This window comes from Helicoverpa armigera, chromosome 5 (assembly GCF_030705265.1).
Source record: "Helicoverpa armigera isolate CAAS_96S chromosome 5, ASM3070526v1, whole genome shotgun sequence".
In the NCBI taxonomy this organism is placed as follows: Eukaryota; Metazoa; Arthropoda; class Insecta; order Lepidoptera; family Noctuidae; genus Helicoverpa; species Helicoverpa armigera.
In genome coordinates this window covers 4,569,258-4,583,137 of record NC_087124.1, presented here as the reverse complement: position 1 = coordinate 4,583,137, position 13,880 = coordinate 4,569,258, and the positions used below count along the sequence as shown (strand labels likewise).

Sequence of the window (13,880 nt, the reverse complement as noted above, 5' to 3'; positions counted from 1 at the left end):
ATTCCCTTATCAGTTTTACATGGAGCAACTGTCTATCTCAGCCCAGTCACCGCGCCGAACGTGAACATCAATCGACTCATGCGGCTCTTGGCTACGAGCTGACTACTTAGCCACAGATTCCTCAGACAGTACCGTAAAGTGCATAAATAAATACCGTAATACAAAAACTAGGTCGAAAAAATTGCAGAATTTATCTCTAAAATCATCTGACAAAAGAGGAGTTCCTGTCACTTGCTAAGTCAAGATTGTCAAATTGCATATGGTCAGGAAGAAAGATCGTCTTTCTATAGTGGAAACAATTTGTATTATTAATTTTGAAATAAGCAGCTTATTTATTTCACAATACACTACTTTCTACTAAATGGAAGGATTGATTTCACATCAACAATGACTATCGATGCGACATAAATGAATTAAGAATGAAGCCATTAGCTTTTCATCTTACACGTAACAATTTATATAATTTATTTATTAATTGTAGTGTCTGAAAGGTAAGGTATTCAATCATTATGTAACCAAATTGCCTAATTAACTTTCTATAGCTTGAATAGTTGAAGGTATGTTCACTCAAGTTGTTTATGATGCACTCTTGATAGGTAATCTATTAATTATCTCATCCGAATCTAACGTCGTACTGCTTCTGATAATAGCTTCGAGGTGAATCATGTATTATGGAGGAAGAATAATGTGAGAATGGTTGATTACTTTCAGATAATGGAAGACACATAATGACATGTGAGGGCAAAGAGCAGGAAATGTCTGAAAGGCATCTCCTGGAGGGCTGTCTGAGCGAGGCCAGTGTGACGGTGCCCTCGGTGCGCGCCAACCTGCCCCAGCACTGGAAAGAGTTTGTCTGTGGTGGAGGATCTGCTTTCTGCAATATACTCATCAGCTATCCCCTGAATAAGCTCATATTTAGACAGGTAATTAATATATCCCTCCAATGTATGCCAATACTATTATAGTGCTTTGTAACATTAAGGAAAAAAATCTAAAACTAAAGTTATGACAATAGGTGAAACATTAGTCTAATTAAGGAAAACCCCAAGGTTGTGGAAATATTCACTATACAAGAATGTTTGTAACTTGAATTTCTACTCTGTCATACAAACATGGGAATGTCATTCTTGCTTCTATTGTGTAAACATTGCTGCAAGCATTACAATGCCAGTTGCAGATTGATACAAATGCTAAGAATTCATCAAACCTCGGGGGCAGCTCTTATCATTAACTGATAAGGTTATCTTATCAAGTTTTGCTTATGAATGGCAAAAAATACGCAGTTAAATGGCAGTGTTAATGAAGAAAACTATCAATTTATGTTTACAGCTTTACACAGCAAACAATAGATCCATTACTAACCTATATTGCAATAGGTGATTCATTTATTCATGATGCTTTTTGTTCAATGTATAGGAACAACAATTCCCTCTGTGGTTTTGGACACTTAGGTTTGGAATGCCAATAAAGAATAATCATTCTGATATTACAATATAAAATTAAAAAAAGGAATTAAGATAATAGACAAGAATTATTACATTTTGCTGAAATGAGTTTAATGAGTATTTGATAGATCAAACTGTGTAGGAATTTCCAACTTGCAAAACAGAATAATGCAAAGAATAATCATTCTGGTTTCCAAACTCATGTTTCCAAAACAGAGTTTTATTCATAAAAAAAACAGTACATATACTTAATCAAAAGTTTCAACATCAACCTTTCTGTCTTGTTAGGATCATGAGCTAACCTAACCTTATGATTATATATTTCAGATGATGCATGGAGTTGAAACAACATTTGCTTTACACCAGCTGCAGAAAGAAGGTCTGGGATTTCTATACAGAGGAATGTTGCCTCCTTTGATGCAGAGATCATTGTCTATGTCACTAATGTTTGGTGTCTATGATGAATGCCTATACCCATTGTTAGAGAAACAAATCAATCCCTACATAGCAAAAACATGTGCAGGAATGGTGGCCGGGTGCTTTGAAGCAACACTCATGCCTTTTGAGAGGATACAAACACTACTCATACATCCAAAGTACCACAGTATGTTCAAAAACACTGCAGATGCAGCCACTCATATTGCCAAACATTATGGTATCAAAGAGTTCTACAGAGGATTAATACCTATACTGTTTAGGAATGGTCCATCCAATGCTATGTTCTTCATAATCCGTGACGAAGTGAGAGAAAAATTACCCTACCAGGAGAAAGTACTGTATCAGGGTATTCAGAACTTCTTGGCAGGAGCTACAATTGGTGCACTCCTGAGTACACTATTTTATCCGTTAAATGTTATTAAAATTGCGATGCAGTGTGAACTCGGCGGACCACACAGGACAATAATGTACGAGTTTCAATATATTTTGCACAAGCGAGGCTCGAAGTTCACCAATTTCTATCACGGCGCGCTACTCAACATCTCCCGCGCGTTCTTGAGTTGGGGTATAATAAATGCATCTTACGAAGTTTTCCGAAAAATTTTATATACCTAGTCAGTTGTTTTATCTTTTACAGAAATTTATTTAATTGTGTTTCAAATGTTAAATCAAATTGTTATTTAATTTGTTTCAAAATATGTATATATATTTCTTGAGAATACATTTGTTGATATGCAATATGCAATCTGAGCACAAAATGACATCAAATTATGAATGTGCTGTCTGCTCTTTTATGTCGTCCTGTCTGTAGTTTGTACATATAATGTATAAATAGAAGGAAAATAATGAAAGTGAACAATTTATAAATGTTATGAATGTACAAATCATGTTTACAAAATATTCATCATGAGTTCATTTATCATGAGTACATGAGTTTCAACAACCTTATAAGTTCAGAACGCTAAATTGGTTGATTGGTTTCAAATCAACTGATGAAGAAGTGATTACAAGCTGTAAAGTAATGTCTGTAATGGATATCAATGGGAACTCTACTTGATGTTCCACCATTATGTATAGGTAATTTATTTATGAGCATATCTGGGATATACAAGGGGTAAATCTTTAAGTGCGATTATATTATGATTTATTTACTGTACCTATACGTTATTTTTAAGTAGACAATGTTTATTTATACATTTGGAAGCATTTACATGAATGTTGTTATTCTTAATAATGTGAATAGCTTTTGTCCTCGATTGTGCGCGTTTAATATTGTCTTAGTGTCGCATGTTGCGGCTGACACAAAATGCAGGATGTTTTCATAATAGTCCATTCGATGCTTGTAGTGCATTAGCTAATTATTAACAACTTTGCAGTATTTTACGTGTCCATAGCAATACCCAAATACATAACAGTATATTGATCTGTGTTATATAGCTGAGTTAATTAATGTAGGTTCCCACCTATCTGCGCAAGTTATTCTAAAAGAAATAAATGCAATGAAACAATGTAGTATTTGTTATTTCGCTGGCCTACAAATTCGTAGTCATCTCATTACGAGTTAGAAGTTGTCGCCTGTCCATAGGTATGCGAGTACAAGTTCGCTACAGAAAAATTAAACATATTGTTTAAAAATTAGAATCACCATCCTCAACTTATTTTATTGAGCTGTCTACCTACTGAACCCTATGTTCACCTCCCCAGTGCTCCGATGATACCCCGAAAATATTAAATTAACATAATTGTAGCACACTATCAAATCAATTCAACCTCGAACTATTGCGACCTTGATCGGTATTCATGCAGTCTCGAAAAAAATGTTGAGATAACTTTTTGGTTATCTACGTGAAATAACAGTAAATTAAACACCTATGTTATCACGATAGTTCTATTTTTATTGTCGTGTCTCATTAAAATGAGATCATATCTGATGGTGACGCCAATTAGGCGTCGTGGGTTCAATTTCCTCTCTGGTATAGTATCCTACATATGAGGGCACTACGTTTCCAGTTAACCTTTTGAACGCCAATGTCGGCTATAGCCGACATGAGCAAGCGTGCCCTGTGCGCCAACGACGGCTATACTCGACAAAACACAGGTCGCAGAAAAATACAAAATAAACCTATTAAATCATTACTTTTATGTATTTTTTAGTAGATATTTAATTAAGATTTTCGGGCTTGGCGTACAGGGCATAGGAATACCGATATGGCGTGGCGGTGAAAAGGTTAAAGAACATTGTGCCAAGTAGGTGGCGCCACATTACTTCGTAAACATAATTATAACAACGAAGAAAAAACAAACGTGATGTTGTTTAAATATATTTATTGTACCTACTTAAATAAATGCTTCATCAGTAGGATGCTGGTCACCAAAAGGATTGTACTTGTCTAAGTTAAGTTTCAATGCTTTTACTGTGATATCCCACAGTCTAGCAGCTTGATCCCCGTCCTGACATTGTTTGGAAGGCTTGGTCACCGCACACTCACTGAAACATATAAACAAAATAAAACTGTAGCAGCCCTCAAACTTACTAGTTACTAGCTTCTTTTCCATGGTTTCATTCCGGGGGATCCTCCCGTACCCCGGATTTTCCTAAGACTAAATATTCGTAGCATAGCTGATCTCAGGCTACTCATGGGTAGACTGAAAGCCGACCCCAACATAGTTGGGAAAAGGCTGGTTTCCTCTTTATTATATTAGCACACTGGCGCCCTCTTCTAGGCCCCTTGCGAACTTTGAACTTTTGTATCAAAATCAGATTTCAAGATTACCTGTAATACAGGCCACTTTCATTAGCACAGGCATCATCTACAGCGCAGTAGATGGTAGTTTGCGCGCCACACTGCGGAGACTTGAGGAACACTGGCCCCAGCACGTTGTTGAACATCCACGCCGTGCCAGAGACAATAGCCTCGTCGAAGTGCCGGCTGATCTCCGTGCGGATCACGCCGGGGTGCAGGCTGTATGTTGTAACTCCTGCTATGTTGTGTTCCTGTAGAGGAGGTACAATATAGTTTCAGTCAATTCCTATCCAAACTGCTGTAGGTATGTTGTCAAGGATAGGTAAACAATGCAGACATTAATTAAGGTAGGTATACTTAAATGGATACCTTGAGTTTATCAGCAAGTGCTCTGGCGAACATTACGTTGGCAGCCTTACTTCTGCAGTAAGCTTGGAACGGGTTGTATGGCTTCCGTTCGAAATTCAGGTCATCCAAGTCGAGTTCATGTTCTGCAACAGGACACAGGTAACGTTCAAATCAAAGTTATTGGCGCTTTTCGGGTCCTTGGTGGTCAATATGATGACTTACTCGCATGTACGTATGATGAAACGAAGACAATCCTTGAGGGAGCATTCTGTATGAGTGTGGGCAGCAGCAGCAGCGAAAGCAGCGCGTGTCCGAGGTGGTTGGCGGCGATGTGCGTCTCGAAGCCGTCCTCGCTGCGGCTCTGCGGACACATCATGACGCCGGCGTTGCACACGAGCAGGCGCGCGCGCTCCCCGCGTGACGTCACGCGGCGCGCGAACTGCCGCACGCTGCGCGCGCTGCACAGGTCCAGCTGCTCCGGCAGCAGCTCGCCCGCGCCCGCCTGCGTCCCTCCGCGCGTTTGCAGCTCTGCCCGCGCCGCCTCCGCCTTCTCCATGTTGCGGCAAGCCATTATCACGCGAGCACCTGTAAGGGTATTCAGCAAATTGGTTCAATTTGCAAATCTTGCCAAGGACCTATTTGGTGTAGGACACTACGAAGATGTAGTGGATGCGAGAATCTCTGCTTACCTCTCTGGTACATATCGAAGGCTGTTTCTTTGCCGATGCCCGTGTTACTGCCCGTCACGATGACTGTGCACCCATCCAAGCGTTTCTGGCTTTTGCACCAGCCGCTTAGGTAATCCATGATATGAGGTTATTTGTTTCCACTTTTTAACACTACGAATTCATTAAAATACAAAATGTCAATGCGTTATAATCGTTTTGTTTAATTCGTGAAGCTAACGATAAGGCACGAGCACACAGTTCACTCCGCAGGCCCTCCGAGACTAAAGCGGAGTACTACACGTTAATAGTCACTAATGTCTGTGCGTTCACACGCAACCATAAAAATACGTAGGTACCTATTCAATTAAGAGGATAAAAATGCAATTTGCTGAAGAATTAACTTGTACGCGTGGGAACGCAGATGAACTCGGATTTAGTATAAATTGTATGAAGTAATAAGTAGGTATGTGTATGTCGTTGATCTGTGTGGGATTACGAAATGCTTGCGGTGTCCAAGCCCCACTACGCTAAACTGTTTGCTGATCAAATAGCAAGGTCGCGCGCCGGCCTTGCAGAGGAAACTGTGAATCAGTACATTGAACGAAATCTGTCGCCGGCGGGCGTGGCAGATGGTCAGGTCAATGACAGTCAATCATTTCACTAGATACTAAGTTATGTACTTAATTCTGTTAACGTAACGGAGGCGGCTACGTTTAATTTAATTAAGTATAACGCCACGATCGATAGGGAAGAGATGGAATCAAACGTAATGACGGAAGTTGTATTAATTCATTCATTGTTGTTTATTTTTTTTACCTTGTACTTTTTATCAATTTGTGTAACTTGCGGGCTGCAGATCGGTCGGATTTTGGATCGATGATTCTGCCTGACGGCGTCTGACATGAAGTTGTAATCATATATCACGGCCAACTACGAGATGCCAGCTTGTTTTTGTCTCATTAAAAAACTACAAACTGATTTCGGTACGCACATTCCGAGCATCGAACCCACTGCGAGCACTAGACCTAAGTTTCCGAGCTCAATACTTAAAAGCATCGTTTATTTAAATTTTCAAGGTACACTTAACCAGAGATAGTTTTGTTTTTATTGTTTGTACCTACTTACCACCTGTCTATTTACAGGTCCCTTTCTATAGTTTATAAATAAGCAGGCATTCACAGCCCATCGACTATCAAGGTCCTCCTGAGATTGACATAGGAAAAACACAATGAAAAAATACGGTAGATGTTGCTACCTACATGTAGGGCTGCCATGTCGAATTCCGCCAAACCCGGACAAACATTAAAAAAACCCGGACATTTGGCGTAAATCGCATTTTTTCCCCGAACGAGTACGATTTTTTTAAACAAAATAATACCTAATTTGTAATCCATTTACTATTAACATAATACTTAAATTCAATGAGGTGCTTCCTTGCATGAAAAGTGTCCGGGTTTTCCCCGGACACTTCTTGAAACCCCGCCCGGACGGCCCCCGGACGGCCTCCAAACGAGGACAAATCCGGGGAAACCCGGACGGATGGCAGCCCTACCTACATGCATTCAAGCAATGCCCCTTTGATGGTACCTACCCGATAGGTATTTTTTTTATTGCCAGCGAGTGTTGTTTCACACAAACGCATTCATCCCAAAGTGCGGTTCAGAATAAGCAAAAAATGGCAAAGATTCTCATCAGTTTATTCGTCTTTGTTTTGGTATAATACTTGTTAAACATAATTTTATATATGTCGGAGATAGTCAATAGTACGGTCACTGAACGAGACGCAAGCGCGCCCTCTGGTGGCGTTTTCGGTGAAACAACAATTTGGCGCGCTTGCGTCTCGTTCAGTGACCGTACTATTGACTATCTCCGACATATATGTACTTATAAATAAATTACCCACTAGGTACCTACATTTAAACACCCTACTTTGTTGATAGATACCTAACTGTTTACAATCTCCTTATTCTAACTTTTTATTCAAAGAGCATTTTCAGACTCATTTTCCTCTTTTATATCCTGCAATGCGAAGGACGTGTCGCTTGTGAAAGGGTCGTAGTCCTGCAGTTTGAGCATGTCTATGGTGATATCCCAAAGCTTCCTCGCTTCTTCTTCACTCCGACATTGTTTCGACGGCCGTGTTTTTGCACAATCGCTGGAAAAATAACATAAGGAAACATGACATAAGATTTCGATCCCAGGTCAGGCAAGTACCATGCAATGCAACTTATCTAAGTTTTTAGGTAAGTACTTTCTAAGTATATTAGGACACCAATGACTGTGTTTCAGATGGCATGTTAAACTGTAGGTCCCGGTTGTCATTGAACATCGTTGGCAGTCGTTAGGTACGGGTAGTCAGAAGCCAGTAAGTCTGACGCCAGTCTAACCAGGGGGTATCAGGTTGCCTTTGCTCAGTTGCTTCTTGTAAAGCATTGGTACTCAGCTGAATCCGGTTAGACTGGAAGCCGACATCAAAGTTGGGAAAAGGCTCAGGAGAATATGCTGGAAAAAATAATATGAAATACCTATAATAAAAGCCACTCTCGTTCTCGCACTTCTCATCGACAGCACAGTATATGCTGGTCTGAGCTCCACACCGGGGTGACTTCCAGCACCAGCGGAGCAGAATGTTCTGGAAGCCGTAGGTGATGATACGCCAAGCCGTCTGTGGGAAGTAGCGCCCTATGTCGGTCTTCACAATGCCTGGGTGCAGGCTGTAGGTGTTCACGCATTTTATGTTGTGCTCCTGTTGGTGAAACAAAAGTACAAGTTACATACATATGTGGTCCTTAGGACATTATAAATCTTTACTAATATTATAAAGCTGAAGAGTTTGTTTGTTTGTTTGTGTGAACGCACTAATCTCAGCTACTGGTCCGATTTGAAAATTTATTTCAGTTTTAGATAGCCCATTTATCGAGGAAGGCTATAGATAGGCTACTTTTTTCCCGGTACGGGAAGTAGTTCTCACGGGATGCGGGTGAAACCGCTGGCAGAAGCTAGTAGAAGATATAGGATAAGATATATTCTCAACTGCAATGCAATCGGGGTGGCAAGTAAATACTTTTGCCCTCGAAAAGGCGTTGAACTCAAGCTTCACAAGGAAGAGCTTCTTTGAGGTCAAATTCCAACATAAATGTATGAAGTAGGTAACTTTGCACATAACAATCAGGCTACAGTAACAAACAAAAGAATAAATTATTGGAATGATTACTTTAATTACCTCAAGTAGATAATTAGATTATTCTGTTGGCTACTGATCAAGTGGGTATGTGGCACGCGTCTACACTAGCATACAAACTAATAGTTCGAGGTAATACCTCAGTACTTTACGTAGTTCTTCTGCCGTTACATAGTTCAATCACGTATTTTTGCATCACTTAGATGCACGGCGTACCTAAGCTTGTGAAATTTATGCTCATACCTACCTACATTAATTATAAAGCCCATACCTACATTAATATACGATTTAAAACCCTTTATTTGTGAGCCTTTATATAGACATCTTGTAGATAGATGACCCAATACATACTTAGGCTGAATAACCCAGCCTTTATCAAAGTAGAGCAGTCACGGTTGATAAGGTCCTCTCGTTTGGACAGGAGTTATGACTTGAGACACTCGTATAGTAGGATGAAAAAAGGGCCACCTATTTTTCGTCTCATACGTCAGGTACATAGTCTTTTACATAGAGCGTGCCGGCTGGTCTACTGCCTATTCACAGAAATGGTCTCCGCCTGTAAAGTTTCAGACTTCCTCAGCTTGACTAAGGCGATCTTCACACTGCCCCGCATCATGCTGCATATTGCGTGTCGACGCACCTACGCGCGTTCCTGCGGGAGTGCAGATCTGCATCAACGTGCGGGTTTTTTGCGCATTCACGCGCGTATGTGCGTTTTGTAGATTCACTCGGCATTCAAAATCACGCGCGGCACTGCGGGATTCGGTGTGCCACACCTTGCGTCTCGCACCGCACCTACGCGCGGGGGTGCATGTTTCTCCGCGTGTATGCGCGTGATCCGCATGAACGCGCGTGGATGCATTTTCAGTGTGTTGGACTGTGCGTGTTTTCCATACAAACGGACATACTTACAAGCAACGGAAGAACACGCATCCACGCGCTACGCGCGGGGCAGTGTGAGAATCGCCTAAGACTAACGAACATAAGAAGATGGTACTCTACCTTAAGTTTAATATCCAATGCTTTGGCAAATAATATGTTTGCAATTTTGCTGTTTACGTAAGCTTGCAACGGTGAGTATCGAGTCTTCTCTATGTTGATGTCATCTAGATCCAGCTTGAAAACTGAAATCAGTGTGAAATAGGAGTATCATAGCAGGATTTTCTAAAATAAATTAACAAGAAAGAAGGGACCTACTCGGTTCCTACTTTCCTGAGAGAGTCAGCAAACAATTCAGCACACACAACACTTACATTCGTTAAGTCGAGATGAAACAAACACGACCCTAGAAGGAGCATTCTGTATGAGTGTGGGCAGCAGCAGCAGCGAGAGCAGCGCGTGTCCGAGGTGGTTGGCGGCGATGTGCGTCTCGAAGCCGTCCTCGCTGCGGCTCTGCGGACACATCATGACGCCGGCGTTGCACACGAGCAGGCGCGCGCGCTCCCCGCGTGACGTCACGCGGCGCGCGAACTGCCGCACGCTGCGCGCGCTGCACAGGTCCAGCTGCTCCGGCAGCAGCTCGCCCGCGCCCGCCTGCGTCCCTCCGCGCGTTTGCAGCTCTGCCCGCGCCGCCGCAGCCTTCTCCATGTTGCGGCAAGCCATTATCACGCGAGCCCCTTTCATTTAAGAAGAAACCAACATAAATTAGGCTTACTACTTGTACCTGCTGCATATTATTATTTGAAAATTTTTGTCTACTTCATCAAAAATATCATCATCTCAGCAGTAGGACGTCCACTGGCTGTCTTGTCTACCTACAGACGGGAGTTGCTTTAATGTAACATATTAATGATTCATCAGAAATGATCATGAGAAAAGTCCCAAAATGCAATCGGAGTCGTCTACGACCTCTCTGAAGCCCTTGATTGCGTTCATCATGAGATTCTTTTAAGCAAGCTACGCTATTTCGGTGTCTGGACTAAACTAATCCGCTAAAAATAGGATATACTTACACAATAGATTGTTATATGTAAATATTAATGGCACAAAATTATCAGGACTACTAGTTCGATCAGGTGTACCACAGGGCTCAATACTAGGCCTAATTTAATATTATTCTTAGTATTAAATTAATGATTTGCCATACTGTCTTCGAAATGCCGGCAATGTTGTATTGTTTGTAGAGTTAATAGGAATAGGGAACCATTTGATGACGTAAGTAGTTTAGTTACGAACTGGTTTAGCGGCTAACAATCTGGTTATTAAAGCTAAAAAAATGGAATGCGTAGGTAAGGTAAAAAACCTAACATCATTCTAAACAACGAGGTACCGACCTTCTTGAAACTGTGAAGACGGAGAGCACCTACGTAACGGAGTATATAAGGGGACTACATAAGGGAGTACAAAGGGGTAGTACCTAGGGCATGCAATACCGGTTAACCGGTTTCGTTTTTACCGGTAAATCGCCCCAAAAAATAATATGAAACCGGTAATTTACCGGTTTTTACGTTTTTCTGATAATATATAGCAATTGTTCATTTAACGTCAAATCTTTGTTATGTAGCCTGAATATAATGTAATGTTGCATACATTACGTATTGTAAGAGTGTTAAAGTTGCTGTTTTTTAGGAAAGTAAACTTGTGTGTCCTTAACTATCTCTAGGTTAGATACAAATCTTCTTTCTCATCTTAATTTATAAAATCTAAACAAATTGTATTCATTCGGTTATTCTGTTTTTCCTCATAGCTGTCAGCTCGTACTAGGTACAAATGTAGCTAATGCTTATTTTACCTACTCTATGACCTTACTGAGCAAGGGCTTTTACTTCACCACCATGCGGACAGCTCTGAGGACACGGTGGACCACACAGTCCAGGTGTGCACTGCCTGGGAAGGGTACCGCCGTGTTGTCGTCGAGGCAATAGGCAGCTGCGACCTTTCGCGTCCTTCCCTGGTTCAAGCCATGGTCCGGAGCTAGAGGGAATGGGAAGCCGTCACCTCCTTCTGCGAAGCAGTCATGCTCGAGAAGGAGACGGCGGAGCGACTGCGAGTAGCACCTCTCATCCCAGTCGCTGTAGTGGACCAGGAAGACACCACGGGCGCCAAGGGTCGAGAGACAACTCCTGGCCACCGTAGGCGTCGGTCTGTGGGCGGTGAGTTCGGGTGGCTCATCGTTCCACCGTCTGCATAGACAACAGACCCGTGTCAGCGGCGCGCGTTGTTCCGCGGGCTCCTCAGGGAGATGTCAGCAAACCCAGTGGGGCCCAGCACGGGCCAAGGCCTGCCGGGGCCGCGAAATTGTTCGAAAGAGTTACCGCTACCCTGGTCCATAAAACGCCTACTAAAAACATGGGTTTTAGACAGAAAGAGTCTGTCATTTGATGATTTACCATAAAAAAGGGCTTTCCCTTCAATGAAAAATATATATTTTTACGGTAATTCTTAGCGTTTATCCCGTCTTGTGACGGGGTCGGCTTTCCGTATCTTCCTTCTTCCACTTCGCTCTATCCTCCTGAATAGACATCTTCCTCTTCGAGTTCGCAGATTTTCATGTCATTCATTACGACACTCAACCACCACGGTTTCGGCCTGCCTTTGCGCCTTTGACCGGGTATATTGAGATTGAGTATCACATTCACACTGCCGATGTCCTCACTGTGTCACTCCTTTTTACATGTCCGTAGCATCGCAGCCGTTCCTCTTGCATTTTGTCGGCGACATCGCGTACGGATGCTACTGACATGTTTTTTGTTACGGCCCACGTCACAAAAACCGTTTACCACCTTATACTTTGCATATTTATTTAGTTTTTGCTTTAAGACTACCCAATCTTATTGTTATAATATCACATTTTAAAAAAATTACAAAAATTACCGTTTTACCGGTAAAAATATTTTTATTACCGAATTTTTACCGGTAATTTTCGTTTTACCGAAATTGCATGCCCTAATACCTAAACAAGTGAATATAGATACAATGAAAAATAAAGATAACTTATCATAGCCAAAAACATCGCCAACACGTGCTAAATGTTATGTCATTGAAAAGTCGTTGAGATAGATATTATTTATAACAGAGGGGTAACACATATTTAAATTAGCAGACTAACATTTTAAACCGTTTCTGTAAAGTTATTTTTAGGAATGCAAGCCATTTAGGGCTCATACATACAGGACATAAAGATGTGCTTTACCCGCATATGCCTTAAAAGCGTGATAGACAGACATGCAGACAGTTACTTTCGTTGTATGATGTGCTGACATGAACGCCGAAGAAGTAGATAACACTTGCCTCTTGTATACAAGTCGTAAGCTATCTCCAAGCCCATCCCGGAATTGCTCCCGGTCACAATGGCTGTATACCCGTCGAGCCTTCTTTCACTTTTACACCAGCCGCTAAAGTAATCCATTGTACTGGTACCTAATCACTTTGGTAATTAAGTAAGCACTTTAATTGTATAATTTGTTTTCTACTTGATGACTTAAGTTATACTGATTCAGCCGCTAGCTTGCAATAAGTCTAAATAGCAACTTGAGAATATATTAACGGCTACAAACGCGCCTACAGGGGCCCGATTCTCCTAAGTTAATAATGTCAAAATCGAATAGAAATCTAATCGCAATAGCAGTTTTAACCATATCGGGCATTCTGCTACTAAAAAAAGACCAATCGTATTCGATTGACATTTGATTGGTGTGCGATTGGTCTGTTATTTTGGTAATTTTGGTCTATACGGTAGTTTGCTGTACAATCATTTTGCAATCGTAAATCATTTGCAGACAAAATGATTCATTACCTATTGAATGACAGAAAAGGATAAAAACGTTTATTTCAAAGAAAAAATAGCGGAATGCCACATTCGCTTGAATCGTAATCGAGTCGGAATCGGATCTCAGTCGAATCGAGTCGAACGTGAATCGTATGTCGCTTAAGTAAAATTAGGAGAATCGCGCCCCAGGCCTCCTCTGCCAGACACAAGCGAGAGCGGAAAAACTTGATGCAATAATTAAATACCTACAGGTCAAACTCCAACCTATATATCAAAATGTAATTTTATGATGTTTCTGACTGGAACCAGGACTCTGGAGGGATAGTATAGGCCCCGGAAAGGCCCCAC

The 13,880-nt window shown here is 41.3% G+C and overlaps 3 protein-coding genes across 3 annotated transcripts; 1 reads left to right on the top strand and 2 right to left on the bottom strand.

Annotated features, from left to right (window-relative positions):
* Nucleotides 1-224: 224 nt before the first annotated feature.
* On the top strand, nt 225-2,784 carry LOC110383988 (mitochondrial nicotinamide adenine dinucleotide transporter SLC25A51). The gene is made up of 3 exons (XM_021344990.3): nt 225-491; nt 712-923; nt 1,773-2,784. The coding sequence occupies exons 2-3, from the start codon at nt 729-731 to the stop codon at nt 2,496-2,498; spliced, it is 921 nt and encodes a 306-aa protein (XP_021200665.2). The 5' UTR covers nt 225-491; nt 712-728; the 3' UTR covers nt 2,499-2,784.
* Nucleotides 2,785-4,201: 1,417 nt separating this feature from the next.
* Nucleotides 4,202-6,666, bottom strand: LOC110371756 (retinol dehydrogenase 11). Its single transcript, XM_021328135.3, has 5 exons — nt 5,665-6,666; nt 5,198-5,560; nt 4,997-5,118; nt 4,658-4,878; nt 4,202-4,371 (listed from the first exon to the last, which is right to left on the bottom strand). The coding sequence occupies exons 1-5, from the start codon at nt 5,780-5,782 to the stop codon at nt 4,221-4,223; spliced, it is 975 nt and encodes a 324-aa protein (XP_021183810.3). The 5' UTR covers nt 5,783-6,666; the 3' UTR covers nt 4,202-4,220.
* An 845-nt stretch (nt 6,667-7,511) lies between these two features.
* On the bottom strand, nt 7,512-13,472 carry LOC126053508 (retinol dehydrogenase 11-like). Its single transcript, XM_064034753.1, has 5 exons — nt 13,055-13,472; nt 10,078-10,440; nt 9,827-9,948; nt 8,169-8,389; nt 7,512-7,798 (listed from the first exon to the last, which is right to left on the bottom strand). Exons 1-5 carry the CDS (start codon nt 13,170-13,172, stop codon nt 7,624-7,626), a joined length of 999 nt encoding a protein of 332 aa, XP_063890823.1. The 5' UTR covers nt 13,173-13,472; the 3' UTR covers nt 7,512-7,623.
* Between the last annotated feature and the right edge of the window lie 408 nt (nt 13,473-13,880).